At 42.9% G+C, this 23,031-nt stretch overlaps 1 protein-coding gene across 2 annotated transcripts in view; it reads right to left on the bottom strand.

The window, feature by feature from the left end:
- LOC126253380 (DNA endonuclease RBBP8-like) overlaps window positions 1-23,031 on the bottom strand; it is a 94,293-nt gene that overhangs the window by 52,856 nt on the left and 18,406 nt on the right. For both annotated transcript variants that reach the window (XM_049954668.1, XM_049954669.1), the window contains exon 2: window positions 4,322-4,427. In XM_049954668.1, the coding sequence (XP_049810625.1) occupies window positions 4,322-4,427 (106 nt within the window). The remainder of the gene's footprint in view (window positions 1-4,321; window positions 4,428-23,031) is intronic.

Consider the following 23,031-nt stretch of genomic DNA (forward strand, 5'->3'; position numbering starts at 1 on the left):
ACCAAAAATACATAAACACACTAACTCAATTATTTGTATCTATTGACAAGAATAATGAATTGCATTCTTACATTTCACGTATTCTTAAAAGTCTTAAGAGGTATGCTACATCATTGCTGTTTCATGACAGACTTAGTGTCATGTCATCAACTTTACAACACATTTATGTGGTAAAATGCATTATTATTTGATGATCTCCTTTATTGTATGCCCACCATTATTTACTCTACTTCACTTGCATTTAATTCTATTGCATACAAAGCTAATCCCCCATGTATACATGGAGGGACAGCATTCTATATTGTTCTTCATAGTGCACAGGTAAGCTCTGACCTTCCCTCTTGCCTTTTTAACAACCAGTACTTTCTTTTGAATTCAGCTCAAATCTAAGCTCTCTCTTTCTGGAAACTCTTTAAAATTTTTGGCAATCTGAATCTCAGTTTTACTTCATTCTTACTTGTGTGCTGTTTCCTGCATTTTTTGTCGTTCCTTATTCATGGCCGAAAGTAACAATTCCAATCTTCTAGCAACTGAACTTTGTAATTTTTCTTCTTACTATGCTGAATACTTGCAATCACTGTAGCTATACAATCAGAGAGGGACAACTTTTTTTCTACATCTGTAAATGATCTTGTCAAGTGCCCCTTGTCACAAAAGTGCTCTTTGTTAGCGGCTCAATATCAAGAAACTTCTCTGGAAAAAGGGAGGACGCAGGGATATTCTTCCGAACAGAACCTGTCTGACAACTCACAGGGATACTTCATATGTCTGCAGCATTTCTTTGCAACTTTTGTACTGGCAATGAGGAAGTCAACACAATTCCAACAAGTTCCAACACCACAAGGCAAAAGGTTGACAAAACAAGCATGTGGAATCATATATGGAAGTTTTTGTTTGTTTTCTGGTCATTTTTTATGTTATACTGTTTTGAAAAATTCAACATATTATATTCAATGTTAGCGCACTCCTTGCAGTAAACACAGGAAAGTTTACCACTAGCCAACAAAATTGGATGATATACAATGCCAAATTCTAAATAGTAATAGTAATAATACAAATAATAATAATAATAATAATAATAATAATAATAATAATAATAATAATAAAATAATAGGCCTCCGGTATGTTCTGCAAGTCGTAAAAGGCGATGAAATGAACAAACCACAAATAGGGCTAACCCCCCTTTTAGTGTGATTAGTTGGTTCAGGACAGAACTAAAGAAGCCTTGGACAAGCGCCGTCATGGTCGGGGACGACGCTTGGACCCTATGCCCGCCCACAATGGTAACGACACTGCTAGCCAACTGGAAAATGATTTAAATCCAAATAGAGGTGTTTTGCAGGATATGCTTCCTGCAACCACCCTAGAAGGAAAACAAAGACAGAGGATGAGATGGTCAGATGAAGTTAATCGACACCTCATGTTCTGTTATTACCAAGCAACAAACCTAGGAACCAACACAACTGGATACAGATCACAAGTATACACAACATTTATTACCAGATACCCAGAATTAAAATTTTTAACAGAACAACGACTAGCTGATCAGATTCGTGTAATAATAAAAAATAACAGGATACCCCAGTCAGAATTAGAACACATCAAACAACAAGTACAACAAATACTGGAACAAAATAATGTGCAATCAGAAGAAGAAGAAAATACAGTAATGGACTCAAACATCCCAGAGCAAACAAACAAAGAACAACACGTATCAATTAAACAATCAGAGGGAAACGAAATCTTAAGACAGCCACCAGAACAAGCACAAATAGAACTCGAAGTAACACACATGTTAGATATAGAAGAAAAATTTGGTTGGTTGTTTGGGGGAAGAGACCAAACAGCGAGGTCATCGGTCTCATCGGATTAGGGAAGGATGGGGAAGGAAGTCGGCCGTGCCCTTTCAAAGGAACCATCCCGGCATTTGCCTGGAGAGATTTAGGGAAATCACGGAAAACCTAAATCAGGATGGCCGGATGCGGGATTGAACCGTCGTCCTCCCGAATGCGAGTCCAGTGTGCTAACCACTGTGCCATCTCGCTCGGTAAGAAAAATTTCAGCTGACATATATAGAATACAAAGACACATTAGACCATTCTCGCATAGACCGCCAAATAACCCACAAGTCGAAACAACAATAAAAACTATCAACACAATCATTCACAACAAAATAAATGAAAACACAACTATGGAAGAGTTACAACTACTGGTTTATATAGGAGCACTCACTACACTAAATATACACACTAGGCAGAGATCAGAACCAACCAACACACAGAAGAAACCCACAAAACCAGCATGGCAACACAGGCTACAGATCAGAATAGAAAAACTGAGAAAAGACATCGGACAGCTAACACAATTTATAAGAAATGAAATGTCAGAAAAAAAAAAAAAAACGAAAAAGGTTAGGTAAAATCTCACAACAAGAAGCGATAGAGCAATTAGATGAAAAGAAGCAGAAATTACAAGCATTGGCCAAACGACTTAGGAGATACAAAAAATTGAAAATAGAAGGAAACAAAACCAAACATTCAACACAAAACCAAAAGAAATTTTATCAGACAATAGATAACACACACATTAAAATAGACAATCCACCAAACATAACAGACATGGAACACTTCTGGAGCAACATATGGTCAAACCCAGTACAACATAACAGGCACGCACGGTGGATACAAGTAGAAACAGACACATACAAGATGATACCACAAATGCCTGAAGTGATAATTTTGCAACACGAAGTCACCCAAGCAATTAATTCTACTCACAATTGGAAAGCCCCTGGAAAAGATAAAATAGCAAATTTCTGGCTAAAGAAGTTCACCTCAACACATTCACATCTAACTAAATTATTTAACAGTTACATTGCAGACCCATACACATTCCCTGATACACTTACAAATGGAATAACTTATTTGAAACCTAAAGATCAAGCAGACACAGCAAACCCAGCTAAATATCGCCCCATAACATGCCTACCAACAATATACAAAATATTAACTTCAGTCATTACACAGAAATTAATTACACATACAACACAGAACAAAATTATAAATGAAGAACAAAAAGTCTGTTGCAAAGGAGCACGAGGATGTAAAGAGCAACTGATAATAGATGCAGAGGTGACATATCAAGCTAAAACTAAACAAAGGTCGCTACACTATGCATACATTGATTACCAAAAAGCTTTTGATAGTGTACCCCACTCATGGTTACTACAAATATTGGAAATATACAAAGTAGATCCTAAATTGATACAGTTCCTAAACATAGTAATGAAAAATTGGAAAACCACACTTAATATCCAAACAAATTCAAATAATATCACATCACAGCCAATACAGATTAAGCGTGGAATATACCAAGGAGACTCATTAAGTCCTTTCTGGTTCTGCCTTGCTCTGAATCCACTATCCAACATGCTAAATAATAGAAATTATGGATACAATATTACTGGAACATACCCACACAAAATCACACATTTGCTATACATGGATGATCAAAAACTACTGGCAGCAACAAATCAACACCTCAACCAATTACTAAAGATAACAGAAGTATTCAGCAATGATATAAATATGGCTTTTGGAACAGACAAATGTAAGAAAAATAGCATAGTCAACAGATAAACGCAGACTTTGCAAACAACAAATAGAAACAGTAGATCACATCACAAGCGGATGTACAATACTAGCAAATACAGAATACCCCAGAAGACATGACAATGTAGCAAAAATAATACATCAACAGCTTGCCTTACAACATGAACTTATAAAACAACACGTTCCCACATACAAGTACGCACCACAAAATGTACTGGAGAATGATGAATACAAATTATACTGGAACAGAACCATTAAAACAGATAAAACACCACCACATAACAAACCTGACATCATACTCACCAATAAAAAGAAGAAATTAACACAACTAATCGAAATATCCATACCGAATACAACAAATATACAAAAGAAAACAGGAGAAAAAATTGAAAAGTACATCCAACTGGCTGAGGAAGTCAAGGACATGTGGCATCAGGATAAAGTTGACATTATACCAATTGTACTACCAACTACAGGAGTCATACCACACAATATCCACCAGTACATCAATGCAATACAGCTACATCCAAACTTATATATACAACTACAGAAATCCGTAATTATTGATACATGTTCAATTACCCAAAAGTTCCTAAATGCAATATAACATATACCGTACAGTTAAAAGGAAGTCACCCTTGATCAAGGTCCGCGTCACTTTCCATTTTTGACCAGACATAACGTCTGAGAAAAGAAAGAAATAATAATACCTCTTTAGTTCTTTCTTCAGCTGATTTACTTCTACCACTGATGCTTGTAATTCAGTCTTGATGGTCCCATATTGATCTTCTGCTTCTTTCAACTTGGAATGTAGCTCTAGAAAAGAAATGAGGCAATTAGAAATACAAAGGATACCATGGAAATTTTGATAACAACTAGCCAAACATTGCACTTCCAAGAAAGTAAAAATATTAGAAGTGGGAAATGGACCTCCATTGTTGAGCTCTAATAATGTTCAGTTGCTTTCAGCCATAGACTGCAAAGAAGATTTTCATGATACAAGTTTTTGTGACTTCTATATGGGTCTAACAAAATGTTATTCCATTTCATTGATCTTTTTCTCCTTGGCCACTTCTCTCACTCCTTTAATTGACGCAGACAAAAAAATAATTTTCTTTTAGAAGATGAAAGCCAGTCTTGGCATGCAACAGCAGTCATCCTTAAGATGTTTCACCGTAATGTTTGACGCATCACAACTAGTAGACTTTAAGATACTGTGACAGATCTAGTACTATTTCTTCTAAAGCTTTTCTAGGCCAACTGAGAAAAAGCAGGCAACAATATGTTTACTTGGGACCTTGTCCATCTAAAGCACATCTGCTCACAGGGTGGCAAAAAAACCACATATTTAGTGAAGATCCTGAATATAGGGGCCTCCACACCCATCTTAAAGCACAGATTTGTTCACAATGTGTTTCTTTTGCTGGACCCTATTCTAAATCACTAGAAGCAACTGCGTCTGCCTACAGACGGACAGAGTGTACCTGAAATAGTTCCCTACAGAGGCAAACCACAATATGATTAGAGAAAGTGCACTACAATATTATCACTTGAAAGTGACTAGTTTCAATTATATAAAAGTAAATATTAAGAAAGCAAAAAGTTTGCATTGCTTTCTCAAAACCTTTTAAATGAATCTCTAAGAGTTATAGCTACAAAATTTTTAAATCTTGGAATTAAATTATGAATGTACTGATTTTGAGATTGCATATGTTCAACAGCACATGTTCAGCAACACCAAGCCAGGCACCAAGTCAGTGTACTGGGAGGGGGAGGGGGGGGGGGGGGAGAGATTTAAATGGGATGCCAGTGACACATTAAGTTTTCAATAATCACTTAAGAGCTGCCCCAGGTTACATAATAATTTTTCTAACAGTAACAAAAACTGTAATCTCTTACACAAAAGAAATCCAAGGAATTTGTAGGAAGTGGATCTGAAGAAAATAAAAAGGAAGAGAGAAAAAAGACTATTGGATAACTGAAGGGTAAGGTCTCAAGTTTATGAACAGTTATCAAGGGCAGCAAAGATTTCTAAGCTGCATTCTAGAGCTGTAAATGTGTAGTCCTAAAACATTGACTACATACTGAACAGCACAGCACCACAAAACAGCATCAAGAAGGCGCTGACCTGCGAGCTAATGGACAGAGCAGGCAGCGTCACACCTCCAGGAAGGCAGAGTTCAGCGTCCTCTGTCAACACTGACTTAACCAGCAGCCCATTGCTGGTTGGTCCCAGTTCAGCTGCAGGCTTCGAGAGCATCAGTACTGAGTAATAGGAAGATGATATTTAGCCTGCATTCTGCAAGTAGTAGTAGTAGTAGTAGTAGTAGTAGTAGTAGTAGAGAGTAAATGTAATTGCATGTAGGAAGCACAGGAAGCCACTTAATAATGAGAAGTTATGTTTTTTTTTTTTTTTTTTCCTTTTTAGAAATAGAGAGTTGTATTATTTTAAAGGTGTTATGTATAAATTCCTAAGGTGTTGCAAAAAGCTGTGTTGAAATTTCCCCACCACGGATATGGTGAATGTACACATAAAACAGTTAGCGCATCGGCACTGTACTTGACTAGGCATGGGTGCCCACATTGAACAGATGATGTCACACTGTCTAGCTTGTGCTGAAAATCTATCGGCCCCACCGCAAACGTTTTCAGCTTGGCCAAAGTCTCGATCACCGTGGAAAAAGTGCATATTGACTTTGCTGGTCTCTTTTGGAACATTTGTTGGCTTATTGTTGTGGACTCTCTTAGCAAACATCCATTTGCAGCATCCATAAAATTGACTACATTGTGTAGCACCATTCAGGCTTTGTCATTTATTTTTTGCTTGGAAGGTTTGCCTAAAGTGTTGGTCGCAAACAGTTTATAGCTTAGGAATTTGAACTGTTTTTTACAACCAATGGTATCACTCACCTTACTACTGTTCTGTTTCATCCTCAGTCAAACAGAGAAGCTGAACAATTTGTGGCTACATTCAAGCAACAGATGAGTGAACTATGTGTCCCCAAACACATGGGAGCAAGCGCTGCCACTCTTCCTTGCAACATACTGCTCCCAGTCTCTCGATGATACATCACCGGTGGAGCTTCTACATGGCCAGCAACACCGAATGCTGCTACAGTTGCTTCACCCATCACAATGTATGGCACCTCCCACACTCCACAAGTATCATTGCTGTGCCGCCATCAGGACCAGATTCATGCTTGTCAATTGCAAGACTCTTACACATATTTTCTGTCCCAAAATTTGCATCCTCTCAGGATCTTGTGGCTGGTGCAGCTACTCCCAGCGGCCTCTTTGGCACCATCTGTGGAACTGATGGAGATGAACCCATTGCCTTTGCCGCCACAATAGCTCAAGTTCCCAGCGCTCGGCCTGGTGCCACTGTGGACCTGGCACCAAACTCACTGTTTTTCATCAGACCAGCCCAGAAAGAGGGTGTGTGCCCTTTGGCGGTTATCCGATCTATGTTCCCATCGGAGCACAGGATGGATGTTGGGGTGTGGCTGGGGACTCGGCGTTGGTCTCAGTTGCAGCTCTCGGGGCTCCTCATGCCACCCAGCTTCCTGACCCCCCCCCCCCCCCACCACCTCTTTTGTCATAAGACGGCTCCCTACATGACAATGGTGTGTCATTTTTGGGGTGGGGGGTGGGAGGGAAGGGGAATGCACAGTCCCAAAGCATCGACTGCACCAACCAGCACAGTGCCGCGAAGTGGCATCAAGAAGGTACTGACCTGCGCACCAATGGAAAGAGTGGGCAGCGCCACACCTCCACGAAGACAGAGTTCAGTGGCCAATGTCAACACTGACTTAACCAGCAGCCCATTGCTGGTTGGCCCCAGTTCAGCTGCAGGCTTCGACAGCATCATTACTGAGTATTAAGAAGACAATACTTAGCCTGCATTGTAGTAGTAGAGAGTAAACTTAATTGCATGTAGGAGGCACATGAAGCCACTTCATAACAAGAAGTTAAGTTTTTCTTTCCTTTTTAGAAATAAAGAGTTCTATTAATTTAAAATTGTTGTGTACAGATCATTTTGGATTCCTGCCACCAGTCATTGCAACTTCTCTCCATCCTTGTTTGTGTCAGAGCGGACTCCCACAGTAGACGAGACAACAGTACATTTGCTACACAGAACTAGAATACACTACAGAATACACATATATTATTAAAATAAAACAAAACAGAATATTGTGAAGTATTCTAGTTCGTGGGTGATACATTCCTTGGGTCACTTTCAAAATATGTCACAGTACATGAAATCGGTCAAATTACATGTTATTAATTAATTTCTATTATAGTATGACTGCAAGCTGTCAATTTACAGAAGAGTTTGCATACAGAAAATCATACTTTAATAACAATATGTAATAATTTTGCTCAAAATATGCATAAGTTTCTAAACACGGGATTTCTCTGTGAAATAGGAGTTCACCAGAAGTGTTTCTTAGCTTACTTTCAAATTATATACCATAGTATTATTAACACAGGTGTTCAACACAATAAAAATTAACATCTTCAACTTTTAGTCCTGTTGTAATATTGGAGCATGTTGATAATTTTTACTTTTAAACTGTCTACGTGTTCAGTTCCTCGTGCTGTGAAGTCTGCAAAACAAAAATTCAAGATGGAACAAAACCACAACATGTAGAACAACATCCACAAAACCTGCCTCTGAAGATACACTCCAAAGAATAAAGGCAAAACATTTGTTTCATTCAGGAAGTCCAAAAGTAAAAATGATCATCATATTGTGAAAACGTAATCATAGATATACAAGTACTACATCATGATAAAGGACTCTAAAAAGTGCTGTGAACAACTCTTGTACAAAAGGCAAAGGTCCAGGTTCAAGCCATGATCCAGAGCACAGTTTTAATCTCCCAAGATGTTTCAACTCCTGAATAGAGGACAAAAAATTGCAGATATGGGTGTCCAGCACTTAAAGTAGCAAAGGAATTTTGCTATTTGGGGAGCAAAATAACTGATGATGGTCGAAGTAGAGAGGATATAAAATGTAGACTGGCAATGGCAAGGAAAGCGTTTCTGAAGAAGAGAAATTAATTAAAATCGAGTATAGATTTAAGTGTCAGGAAGTCATTTCTGAAAGTATTTGTATGGAGTGTAGCCATGTATGGAAGTGAAACATGGATGATAAATAGTTTGGACAAGAAGAGAATAGAAGCTTTTGAAATGTGGTGCTACAGAAGAAGAATGCTGAAGATTAGATGGGTAGATCACATAACTAATGAGGAAGTATTGAATAGAATTGGGGAGAAGAGAAGTTTGTGGCACCACTTGACTAGAAGAAGGGATCGGTTGGTAGGACATGTGTTGAGGCATCAAGGGATCACAAATTTAGTATTGGAGGGAAGCGTGGAGGGTAAAAATCGTAGAGGGAGACCAAGACATGAATACACTAAGCAGATTCAGAAGGATGTAGGTTGCAGTAGGTACTGGGAGATGATGAAGCTTGCACAGGATAGAGTAGCATGGAGAGCTGCATCAAACCAGTCTCAGGACTGAAGACCACAACAACAACAATGGGTGTCCAACAGTAAATGAATACTTACACTGAATACTTCAATAGTTTTCAGATTGATAATGAATAAATAATCAGGCAAAAGAACTGCTCAAAGTGTACCCCATTTTGACACCTCACCATATACAACATTAAAATTATTGCACTGTAAAGAAAAAAAAAATCTAATGATAACATTTCCTTTCTTTTCTAATATTGGTTTAAGTTAACACTATTTGTAGCCTCTTATATCGATGAGGTTGGGAATTACTCCAACATTGCTTTAAAACAATGATATATTCCACATCAATTTCTAAAATTTAGATTCTCATAAATGTAGAAATATTGGACACATTTTTAAAGTGTTCCTTTACAAAAGAAAATCTGGAGAACTGCTCCAGTTTAATTCTTGCAGCATTACAAAGATAAGTGACAAAGATATTAGTGTCAGTGGTGTGGAGATAACAGCTGAAATTGCTAAAACTAAACAAAGCTCCAGGACCCAACAGAATTCCTATCAGATTTCACAGAGCATTTGTGACTGAGTTACCCCTCTTGTGATCATAATATACCACAGACCCCTCAAACAAGAAACTGGGCCCACCAGCTGAAACAAAGCACAGGTTATGTCCGTCTGAAAGAAGGGTAGCAGAAGTCATCCACAAAACACCATCCAATATCTATTACGTATCGGTACATCTGTTGTAGAATCCTAGAACATACTCTGAGCGCCAACATAATGAAGTATCTAGTACAGAATCACCTCCTGCCTGCCAGTTTTTGAAGGCATCAATCTCACAAACACACCACACACTTTCCACATGACATTCAAAAGGACACGAATTAAATATGCCACATTGATAGATGCAGTGTTATTACTTCCAATAAGCATTTGATTCAGTACTGCACCTATGCTTATTAATAAAGGATGACCACATAGGGTATCAAGTGAAATTTGTGACTGTAATGAGTCTTTCTTTGTATGAAGACATAGCGTGTTATCTTGAATGGAGAGTTATCAATAGAAGTAACTACTGACATGCCCTAGGAAAGAGTGTTGTGATTTGTGCTGTTCATATTGTGTATTAACAACCTGGCATATAATGTTAACAGTAATCTTGAGTTTTTTGTGCAGATGTGCAGTTACCTTTAATGAAGTACTATCTGAAAAAAGCTATACAAATATCCAGCCAGAATTTGATAAGATTTCAAAGATTGCAATCTGCCTTAAATTTACAGAAATGTAAACTGTATGATTAACAAAATGTAGAAAAGTAGTACCCTATGACTACAATATCAGCGAGACATACAAACCGATTTTGCATTTGTTAATTTGATAATACTAGCCATTTAATCTTGGTGATGAAGTCATACCTCGAAACATGTTTCAATATGAAATAACTTAAGCTAGTTAACAAGGAATTGTGACTGGCAGTTTTTGTAACAGTGAGTTACACATGACATAGCAGGGAGTAACACTGATTTATTTAGAACAAGAAATACATACATGATACTCCCTAGAAACCAGGAACTCAAGTCCGTACTTCAAAGCAAAGTCCAGTCTGCACCGTATCAAAGTTCCACCTATGACATAGTCCACAATATTAACGCCATCACTGTGTATTCGACAGATCTCATGGGCTGAGGCTCAACGGAATTTGTGTGATTCATCACACGATTGGAGGTCCACTGCGAACAGAAAAACATTTGTTGACCAGGATGATGGAGGTGAAACTGATTATGATGGCACCACCGAAATCTGTGGGCAGAGGCCACAGGATACATCACAGACCCATGGTGGGTGAAGATAATCATGCTGATCCAGGCTGAGTAGCGACTGAGCTCATGGGCCAACATGGGTATGCTCACCTGGATGAGAGAGGCCTCAGCGACATTATGCTAGCAGAGGACACAACATGTCCAAGAGGATGTTGTGATGGGCAGCCATGCCACTCCACTGGGCTGTAACCTTCACTTGGTGAAGCCATGTGAGTTGCTATAAAACCACAGAAAGCGTTAGGTGCAGTGTTACACATCATTTCCTTACGGGTGATGGTCACGGCACAGCCCTTCTTTGTTGCAAGTCCACTGGCCAAAGTTCTGAGCACCAAATGTGTCTAGGATGGTTGCAATAGATGGTAGAGTGAACATGGCAGAAGCTGCCCCGACATGGAGCCAGTACGCCATGTGACTCCAGGACCCAGCCCAACTCCTGACACAACATACGTTCCACCAGCTTACGCAGAACGTTGGTGAGGTTGATGGGCCAATAGCTATCCATATCAAGCTGGTTTTTACCAGGTTTGAGCACCGAAATGATGGTGCTCTACCACCATTGCAATTTAAAGACGCCATCACACCAGATCCGGTTGAAGATGACGAGGAGATGTCACTTGTACTCAGATGAGAGATGTTTAATCATCTGACTGTGGATCCAATCTGGCTCAGGAGCATTGTCGGAGCAATGTGTAAGGGCACTGAGGAGCTCCCACTCTGTAAATGGAGCGTTATAGGATTCACTGTGGCATATAGTAAATGAGAGGACTTTCCCTTCCAGAGAATGCGAAAGGCTGGGGGGAGGGGTAATTTTCCGATACGGAGGGTCAGGCATAGTGCTCAGCAAAGCGCTCGGCCATCGTGATTGCGTTGGTAGATAGCGTGCCATTTATAACAACACAGGGAACACCTGTTGGGATCTGGTGCCCGAAAACATGTTTGATCCTTGCCCAGATTTGGGAAGGTGATGTATGGCACCCAATGGTCGTTTGATAAGTTGGCAAACATGGGCATGGAACCGCTTAAAGGCTATGAGGTGCTCCAGGAAAGGTTGCCGCTTATGCCGCTGTAGAGCTCGCCGATGCTCCTTAATTGCTTCAGTTACTTCCGGTGACCACCAAGGGACTGCCTTTTGCTGGGGGCACCCCAAAGGAGCAAGGGATCACATTTTCAGCTGCAGAAAGGATTGTTGCTGTCACTTGCTCAATCATCACATCGATGTTTCCGTGTGGGAGAGATTCAATGGTGACAGCAGAGGTGAAAGTTTCCCAGTCCATCTTGTTTAAAGCTCATCTGGGCAGGTGTCCGTGGGTCTGACGCCGGGGCAGGAAGATGGGGAAGTGGTCACTACCACACAAGTCATCATGGGCTCTCTCCAGTGGACAGATGGGAGAAGTCCTGGGCTGCAAATTGATAAATAAATGGCTGAGTAACTACCATGAGCCACACTGAAATGTGTGGCGGCCCCAGTATTTAAGAGGCACAGGTTGAACTGAGACAGTAAAGCTTCAACATCTCTGCTTCGGCCAGTAAGCATGGTGCTTACGCAAATCTCCCAAAAGTAGGAAAGGTTTAGGGAGTTGATGAATCAGTGCAGCTAATAGATTCCGGGGTACTGCACCATCTGAAGGAAGATATACATTGCAGACAGTTATCTCCTGTGTCATCCTTATTCTGTCAGCCACAGCTTCAAGAGGGGTTTGAAGGGGCACAGGTTCACTACAGACTGATCTAGGACATACACGCAAACTCCACCTGACACTTGATTATAGTCACTACGGTTCCTGTAATATCCATTACAGCCGCGGAGGGCAGGGGTCCGCATTGCTGGGAACCAGGTTTATTGGAGCGCAATGCAGAAAGCAGGTGTAAAGCTTAACACTTGTCGTAGCTCAGCCACGCAGTGGATAAAACTGCCGCAATTCCACTGGAGGACGATGTCAATGTGAGACTGGGAAGGCAGGAAACACTCAATGAGGCAGTTCACGCCTCAGGGTCACCTGGTGCCACCGACTTATTTCCTGAACAGGCTATAACCATTGTGTCTGAGGGTCAGGCGAGATCTAGGTCCTCAGTGGACGCCAGAATCTTCACCTCATCCTCAGACATAGAACTTATAGGTAGCGGTGGTGTGGGTGCCATCGCAATTCCCTTGATCTTCACTGCTCCTTGGGTTTCCCTGGCTGGGAGGACCCCACTGATTCAGTCTCCGGGGCTGAGGATGATTGTGAAGCCCTATGAGCAGCTGATTTTGGGCTCTTCAGTGACTGGCGGGTGTCATCTTTCCCACTAGCAGAAAGCTGGGAAGGGAGTGACCCAACGGACCCCTTCCTAGCGAGAGGAGTCAAAGAAGACTTACGCTTCTCTGGCACAGAACTGGGGACTGATATCCCCGACAGTAGCGGGGGGGGGGGGGGGGGGGGCTGTTGCTCCCAAAGTAGGTTGTGCAGGAGCAACAGGGAGAGAAGTGCCCCCCCCCCCCACCATCAAGGGGGCAGGTATAGTCTTCCGGCTCTGAGAGGTGATTGGGGTTGGCGGAACTGATGGGGCTAGAACTGTTGTAGCGGCGGCATAAGACAATGACATATGTACAGGATGTAGATGTTCACATTTCCTCTTAGCCTCAGTGTAGGTCAGTCAGTCCACGGTCTTGTACTCCATGATTTTCCTTTCTTTCTGGAGAATCCTGCAGTCAGGCGAGCAAGGCGAATGGTGCTTACCGCAGTTAACACAATGGGAGGTAGGGCACGTGGAGTATTTGGATGTGATGGGCGACCGCAATCTCGACATAAGATGCTGGAAGTACAGCGAGAAGACATAAAGTCAAACTTCCAGCATTTAAAGCATCACACTGGGGGAGGGATATAGGGCTTTACATCACAGCAGTAGACCATCACCTTGACCTTCTTGGCTATTGTATAACCCTCGAAGGCCAAGATGAAGGCACTGGTGGCAACCTAATTATCCCTTGGACACCGGTGGACATGCCAAACGAAATGTACACCTCGCCGCTCTAAATTAGCTCACAGCTCATCGTCAGACTGCAAAAGAAGGTCCCTGTAGAATATAATATCTTGGACCATATTTAAACTCTTATGAGACATGATGGTTACAGAAACACCCCCAGCTTGTCACAAGCGAGTAACGCCCATGACTGGGCAGAGGATGCTGTTTTGATCAAGACTGACCAAGATCTCATTTTGGACAAGCCCTCCACCTCCCCAAACCTGTCCTCTAAATGCTCTATAAAAAACTGAGGCTTCGTCGAGACAAAGGAGCCCCATCAGCTCTCGGACATATGAGGTGAGGGGGCGAATAAGGTTCGCTGCCATCCTTAGCCTGGCATTCCTCCCATGGTGTGGCCAGGGAGGCGAACAATGTAGGATCATACTTCCTTGCAATGTACTAAGACTTGGAACGTTTAGAGACTGCTGGCGTTTGATCACCAGCAAGTGATGACGTGGTAAGCTTCATCGTACGTATCCACCCTGATGCCATCTACTCCGACCAGGGGGCCTCAGCACGGGCACCACCCAGCCATCTGGGAGGATGGCCATTGCCAGGAGTCCCGATGCCCCAGGGTGACGGGCATCTACTCTTTGGCATACGTGGGGAGTTAACGGCGCACGCATCAGCAGAGCGATCCCTGTGTGGTCAGAGGGCTACAACCAACAGGGTGCATGGCGGCCCCACCACAACGGACTGGCTACTGTGCTGGATATCAGGTGCAACCAAGCAAACAAGTCCATTATCATCATCAGCAGCATAGAAGACGATACTGCACAGTTGATGGAAAAATACGCACCCACGAGGGTGACCTCGCCCAACAGTTGGAGAAAGAGAAGAAGAGCAGATCCACGTCGAAGGATGTGATAGGTCTCAACACATGATGGACACAATGCACCATGTAAGGCACCCTTCACCAATTGGCTCGCTCTTTGGGAAAATTTGGAAAATGGAGGTCAAACCTTACAGGGGACCACCACATAAAGGCCAAAACGTGTGAGACTCCTTTTAGTCACCTCTTACGACAGGCAGGAATACCTCGGGCCTATTCCAACTCCCGGACCCACAGGAGGGATGGAGGGTAGTGTTGAGACGGCGTAAGAGGAACAGACATGCAGATGCATAAACAAAGCACCCATAGTCTAGTTTTGAACAGACAAGGGACTTGTACAAATGGAGGAGAGTGGTTCGATCTGCACCCCAAGAAGTACCACTGAGGACACGAAGGACACTGAGGGACTGCATACAGCAGGTTGATAGATAAGACACACGGGAGGACCAAGTGAGTTTCCTATCAAGCACGAGCCTCAGGAATTTCAGAGTTCCAATGAACTGAAGAGCAAGAGGCCCAAGATGTAAAGATGGTGGGAGAAACCAATTGTGCCATCAGGAATTCACACTGGCAGTTTTGTCAGTGCAAAAACGAAAGCCACTGTCGATGCTCCAGGAGTAAAGTAAGACAATCAAGACATCACAAGACTCCACTCAGTGGGACGGGTCCGTGGAGAACTGCAATAAATGACAAAATCGCCAACAAAAAGGGAGCCAGAGGTGCCTGGCAGGAGACAGTCCATTATAGGATTAATGGCAATAACAAAGAGGATGACGCTCAGGACAGAACCCTGAGCACACCAGTTTCCTGGATAAAGGAGTCCGGCAAGGAAGAATCCACACACACCTTGAACACTCGGTCTATTAAAAATTCCTGAAGGAAACAGCACAGGCAGCCACAGAAGTCCCACGTGTAAAGAGTCTGGAGGATATCAATTCTCAAGTAGGTGTCGTAGACCTTCTCCAAATCGAAATACACAGCCATAGTCTAGGACGTCTGCAGAAAACCATTCACGACATGGGTGGACAAAGTAACAAGATGGTGAACTGCAGAACAGTGTGCTCAAAGTCCATTCTGTGCAATGGTTAGTAAATTGTGAGACTTGAGCCACCACAGCAGCTGGGAATACATCATATGTTCCACCACCTTTCAAACACAGCTGGTAAGAGAGAAAGGGCGATAGCTAGAAGGAAGGCATGGGTATGATGGTAGTGTCAAGCCAATGTCCGGCAAACATGCCCTCTGCCCAGATGCAGTTATACGTATTATGCAGAAAGTGCTTGCCTGCAAGAGAAAGGTGCTGCAACATCTGGATGTGGACAGCAGAGGATCGGGATGAACTGAGAGCATGGTCTAGCTCCCTCATAGTAAAGATGGCATTGTGGCACTCACGATTCTGAGAAGAGAAGTGTATCACCCAAGCCTCCTCTGCTCATTTCCAATGGAGGTTGGCAGGGTGATAGAGGGAAGAGCTTGAAATTTCCACAAAATGGCGGCCCAAGGTCTTGGAGATAGCGACAGGTTCCAAGATGACATCGTCTGCCATTGTCAAGCCAGAAATTGTCGAATGGATCTTGGTCCCAGACAGCCATTGGAAGTTGGCCCACACGACAGAGGAAGGAAGTGTATGGTGAATGCAGTTTACCATCGTAGGGTGACGTCTCCACACACGAAATGCTTCATGGCATGCCTCAGTCCACCAAGGGACTGGGACACGGCATGGTAAAGAGGAAGTGCAAGGAATGAAACGTTCTGCAGCAGTAAAGATAATGTTTGCCAGATATTCCCCCTGGTCATCAAAGCTGGGGAAATCTTGTTCTTTGTAGGTCCCCAAGGAGGAGTGAAGCCACCAGTCAGCCTTAGTAAGCCACCATTTGGGTGTGCACGCAGTTGGGGTAGGAGTCAGCAATGGATAGCACATGGGAAATGGTCACTCGAGTAGGTGTCGGAAAGAATGGACCACTCAAGACAATGAGCAAGTTGGGCAGTGCAGAAGAATAGGTCCAAGTGGGAACAGATGTGCGAGGAGTCGGAAAGGAATGTGGGTGCTCCAGTGTTAAGGCAGAAGAAGTTGATAGGATTAACAATATCAGCCAAAAGGGCACCTCTTTGACAGGTTCTGGGAGAACCCCAAACGAGATTATGTGCATTAAAGTCACAGAGTAGCAGAAATGGGGGAGATAGCTGCCCAATAAGCTGAAGGAAGTCTGCCCTGGTGACACTGAATGATGGAGGGACATAAATGGCACATGGGGAAAAAGTCAGGTGAGGAAGGGAAAGGCGAACTGCAACAGCTTGAAGACAGGTAGTCAGGGAGATGGGTTGACTATGAATGTCATCCCGTATGAGCAGCATGATGTTCCCATGAGATGGAATGCCAACCTCAGGGGGAAGGTTAAAACGAACCGGGAAGAAATGTGAAAGCTCAAAGCAAGGATGCAATTTTGTTTCCCGACGGCAAACTACAAGGGGATGCTGTGAAACTAAAAGCAGCCATAATCCTCTTTGTGGGACCGAAAGCCATGAACGTTCCACTGGAGGAGAGTCATGATGAGGAAGAAATGAAGGGATGTCGTCTCAGCTTCTGCCGAGTGATAGCCTGCGAAGACTTGCTGCTACAGGGCGCAGAGGCAGGAGGATCCTGCTGCATGAGGTCCATAGAAGTATCGGCTTGCTTGTGCTGTTGGTATGTGGAGTCCAATGCAGAAAAACAGTTGGTGGTGCACACTGGTGACACGAAGGCCGGCCGGGCTAAAGTATCAAGTGGCAACACCGTCAAAGAGGATCTTCGAGTCACCGAGGAAGAAAACCGTTTGCCTTTGGTGGACTTCTTTGAGCCCTTCCAGTTAGCAGAGGAAGACTCAGATGTTGGTTGGCTGGAGGGATGTAGGAAGTCTTCATGGGAGTACTCCTTCTGTCCTTTCCAGCCTACCAGTTGTGAAGCTGGTGGCTTCGCCCCTTGAGACGAGAGTTTAATGGCTTGTTGCACAGTGGGATGAGGGCATGGCGATGCTACCTTGGCACTGGGCAATTTCACAACCTCAGAGCTGAATCTGAGGTCGCATGTCTGCGTGGCCATGTCCTTCATGGAGCAAGAGGTAGCAAGAACTAAACTATAAGTGCCAGATGGGAGAATGCAGAGTTTGCGACTAGCCAGTAACTTGCGAGTGACGGGGTAAGGCACTTTTCCCTTTACCCAGGTCTCCTGGACAGCCTGCTCATCAAGATACATGGAACAATCCTAAGAGAATGTGGTATAGCTGCCACTGCAATTGATACAGCAGGGAGAAGGAGGTGGGCAATCGCCCTCGGGTGCATCCCTACGACAGGTTACACATTTGGCTGGGTGTCGACAAGACATTCTAGTGTGGTTGAAACGATGACACTGGTAGCAGTGCATCGGGTTCGGAATGTACGGTCGGACTGTGATAATTTCATAGCTTGCTTTGATCTTGGACAGAAGCACCACTCTATCAAAGGTGAGAAAAAGACTATGGGTGGGCACTAAGGAGGAACCTGCCTTTTTCATCATCTGATGGATTGCAATGACACCCTGATCAGAGAGGTCTGATTGGATTTCGGCCTCGGTCAGACCGTCGAGCAGCCTAGTGTAAATAACACCACAGGAAGAATTCAGAGTTCCATGGGCCTCGACATGAACAGGATAGCCGTGGAGAAGTGATGTGGCAAGCAGTTGTTGTGCTTGAGAATCATAAGTAGTCTCCAAAAGCAAAGTGCCATTCCATAAACAAGAGCAGGATTTCACAGGGATAGCAATTGCATCAACATCTTTCTGAATAATAAACAGATTTACCATTGGGAAGGACTGGCTGTCTTCAATACGTGAAACTATGAGGCACTGTGGTGCAGCTGGAAGGGTCTTTGAATCGTTAGCTTCACTCTTGGCTCACTGCCAGAAAATCCTCCATGATTGCCAGCGTCTCCAATGGTGCGCTCCTTCCAACTGGGGGCCCTCTCACAAGGGGGCACCCGCCTAAGGTGATTGTTTACAATTCAGGTCACAACTCCCAAACACCTGACAGAGGCACCAATCGGCAATTTGGGAAGGTAGCAGCTCAGACAGTCACCCCTCTATGGGCATGGCCTGTACCAGGGAGTACATCCAAACACTATCTGTCGACCCGGAGCTGGGAATTATGTGTTACCCAGTCACCTGTTACGCATCAGATGTGTAGGCCAGCTGTCAGGAGCGCACAGGGAGGAATAAGAAAAAGAGGAATCTCAAACGCTGAAGCAGAGGAACCAGAGGAGAAGGGAAACAAAGAAAGGAAAAGGCAACAAAAAACAATGGTGGGACTGTTCTTATGTCAGCAATGGACAATGTGAAACATTCCCAATAACACTCCAGACATGTTCCCCAAAGGAGGGGAAGAAGAATAGCAAGAGGATTGACATGCAGCACGGGAGGGAAAAGATGTTGCAAAGGTTGGGGCCCCATGGTAGCTCAGCATGAACCCACCAAAGAGCGGCAAGCCCTCTGGGGGATGATCATTTTGGTGGTCCAGTGTTATGACGTGGGAGGCATAACGTTACAGTAGCGTACCGATCTCCAACCCTTTGAACAAGGTACACTCACCGGTCAATGTTATTGTGGCTTTGTACTCCTCCCCCATGTGGATTTTTCCAGTAGAGCATTTGGTTCTGATTTCATTTTTATGGATGACAGCAGAGATGGAGGAACTCCTGGAATGAAAGGATATTTGGCCAATGGACTGTCTTGCCCATTCTACTGACTTAAATCCCACTGAGCAGGAGTGGGATGTGTTGAGGAGATGTCTTGCAGCATGTCCATGTGCACCAACGACCATCCAGCATTTGTCAACTGTATTGGTGGAAGAATGGAACACCCCACCAACCAGCATGGGAGCATGTTGTAGAGTGTGCATTGCTGTCAGTGGTGACCACACACCCTATGTCCAGGGGACCATCATAAATTGTGGCACCTTCAGTGTAATTGTTGTCTTTGAGTAAAAGCGCTATCTCTCTTCATCTCATTGTGTATTTCTTTCAGTTACCTCCTGTACTGTACTGTCTTGAACTATACTAGCAGTTTTTTCTCGTATGGTCAAAGTTTCATTGAGTTATGTTACTTCGCAGTGATGAGTCATAGGAAAGTACTTAACTTTTGCAAAGCAGTGGACAGTTGTTAGCAAGGACACAGAACCACTGGTGGGCAGAAGTAATTTCACAGAGTGTTTGCCTATGAATAAGTTTTCAACATTCAAAGCCTTCCAAATATACTGACACGGATGATGGCCCACAATTCAGCTCAATTTTTGCATCTTTTCAATACAGCAAAGAATCACTCACCTTCTCAAGCTAGCTTTTCACACCTAATCTAAAGGTGAAGCAGAACCCATGGTCCACATCTTTATAAAACCACTGTGCACATGGTTTTAAGCCCTGCTACCATTTCTCCTGATAAAGTGCTCACCACATTTCTCAGTTCTTACAGAGCTGCTCCATGTGGGGACAAAAGCCTGAAAGAACTGTTACATCAATGCCAACAATGCATGCTACTGCACTCTACCAGCACCACTATTATTACACACTGGGAGCTCTGGTCTGGCTCCACCACCATTACAATCAGCATCCAGCATGACCACTGTAAAAGGTCCACGCAGCACAGCAATCTCCACTGCAGTTAATCAGGTTGCATCAGAGTTGGCACCCTTACCAGATGAGCACCCCATTTTGTGTCTTGCATCTCCTCCTGGGCAGATGTATTTCGATCACAGTAACACAGATTCTGAGAACCATAGCACTTCTGGAGTTGACCCAGCAGCACAGCACGTTTCCGTAAGTAGAAAAAGCTCCACTGCCCAAACTGCAGAGCCCAACAAATGTTTTCGCCACAGGCTATAGATGTAATCTGCGTAGAACTGTATAGATGTAATCAGCATGAGTATATTTTTATTAGTGCTTCAAGTGTATTCCTCTTGTGTTCAATAAATCACACAGATAAGTCCACAGCAAACATCACAAAAAACTAGTTTCTGAGTACATAAAGCTGACTTACAAAGAGTCGAAGAACTTGTATCCCAGGAAGTGGATCTTCAACCAGCAGAGAAACAGAATCACTGAATTTCCACAAGAAAAATGAGAGGCTTCAAAATCATTCCTTATCAAGACATGCTATTGTCCATAAGATATAAGTCACTGATTATTACATGGAAAAGGTTAAAAGGCAATGTGTGTATGTACAAGGCTTTTTCAGTTACTTTGGTTGTTACTGTTAATGCCTCTGGTGAGGCAACTAGTAGCGTTAACAACTCCTGCTCTAGAAATACAAATTACTTCTCGTTTTTTATAATTTAAATTTGTGTAGAAGGAAGTGAAATGTTTACTGGATTTTTCTTCTTTTTTTACTAATTCATGCATTTGGCATAAGATGATATTTCACTAGTTTTTAATGGAGTTTAAACACTCATGAAATCTGTTGGCAAGGGAAAATTGTGTGTAGAACCAGGAATCAGATTTTCTGTCTTTCAGATGTAGTGTAGGAGTTGCAACTGAAGTGCACGTGAATAGTGTAGTTGTTAACACACTACTTACAAAAGGCTGGACTCTGGATCTCAGTGTCAGGCAAGCATAAAATTTTGCACTGAATGTTCACATTCCACTTTGTAATGAGAAACTGTGAATACTGGACCATTAAAGAAATTGACAGATTGTAAAATCTGGAAACAAATAAGAATTTCAGTTAACTCTTCCAAGTAAGAACACGAAATTAATTAATTGTCTGGTGTGTACACACAGCATAATAGATAGAATGTTAATTTATTGGTGGCAACAGGAAAGGTCTGTACTTTGGTCCCACAATTCTTAGATTGAATGAACTGTCTGTTACATGTCATGTAAGATGCTCTGTTGTACCATAGAGCAACAATAGCCTGTTGTTAGAATAGGAACTAGTCTATTGGGTATCTGAACATGCCCACTGTGCTATTCTCTACTGAACAGCTTCAGTTGTTTAATTCCACTCACATTGTCTGTAATTCTAGCATATGTGTGTTGGTGGAAAGTAAGAACAGTGTTGCGACCACCACCAGTGAAGCTGTTTCAGTAGATGGAATCGAGTATTTCTACCTTTGATTTATGAAATACATTTCAAGAAATATGATCAATGAGTATCTGGGACAGATAGCTTTGACTCATTAATTAATTTAAAATTTCTTGAAAAATTGCCTGTTACCTTCTGTCTCAGGTTCTTTGACTGATGTTTTTCTGATGATTTTTTTCTGATGTTTTGGAAGCATGAGTGGCTTAAATTGTCAAGGCCTCACCCTCCGTTGCTGGTGGGGGACTGGAGTCAAGCTTGTAGTCGCAGACTAAATGTACCTGGCACGCCAATGTCCAAGGGCTTCTTTGTGGTAATTGTCACTGTGGTTATCCCCTTGTTGCCTGTAATGGTTGTTCGCTGCAGCACAGAACCCAGAATCAGTTCACCTTGAGGATTTTCTCATTCTTGTCGGAGCTATTGTCATGTTTGTGGATTTCTATAGCTTCCTTGAACAGGCAGGTGTGGTAGCTCTGCTCCATACCAAGAACTTCCATGTTGGCAAATTTTATTATGTGGTCGGTCTCACACATGGCATGCTCTAATCTGGTTGATTTCTTTACCTGTCCCAATGGGCAATGCCGCTTATGTTCAGTGATCCTGGTGTTGATCGACTGTCCAGTCATTCCATAATAGACTTTTCCAGATCTGACACTGCAAGTGTGTCCCTTTTGTTCTTTGCCAATCTGAAACACTCTGATCTTGTTTGTCAGTTTATAAACAGCCTTTATGCAGTGTTTGTGCATCACTGTCCATCACTCTCGGAATGTATCGCTGAATGATAGTACCACACGTTTCTTCTATTGATGTGTCGCTTCACCAAGTGTTGGATTCCGTGACGCTTCTTACGTAACTTGTGGAGTACCCACTGCTCCTGAAAATACTTTCCAGATGTTGCATCTTGCATCGAAGATGCTACAGTTCACATATTCGGCTAGTGGTGAGACATGCATGAAAGAGCCTTATATTGTCTTATGGGAAAATGGAAACGACATACTCTAGATAATTACTGACTGGCACTTTGGTGAAAAAAGAAAAAACATCAAAGCTGACCAGGATGTCATTTGGTCTGGATTTTTGGTGATCTATACAGCCGAGGTGGTAGTGTTTGTGAGCTGCAAAGGTTCAGCCAAGACTGAAGACTCCTTGATTAAATGGTTGGTGTTCTGTATGATCCGCTATGCAGGATATGCACTTAGTTTTG

The sequence above is a fragment of the Schistocerca nitens genome, chromosome 4 (genome assembly GCF_023898315.1).
Source record: "Schistocerca nitens isolate TAMUIC-IGC-003100 chromosome 4, iqSchNite1.1, whole genome shotgun sequence".
Lineage (NCBI taxonomy): Eukaryota > Metazoa > Arthropoda > Insecta > Orthoptera > Acrididae > Schistocerca > Schistocerca nitens.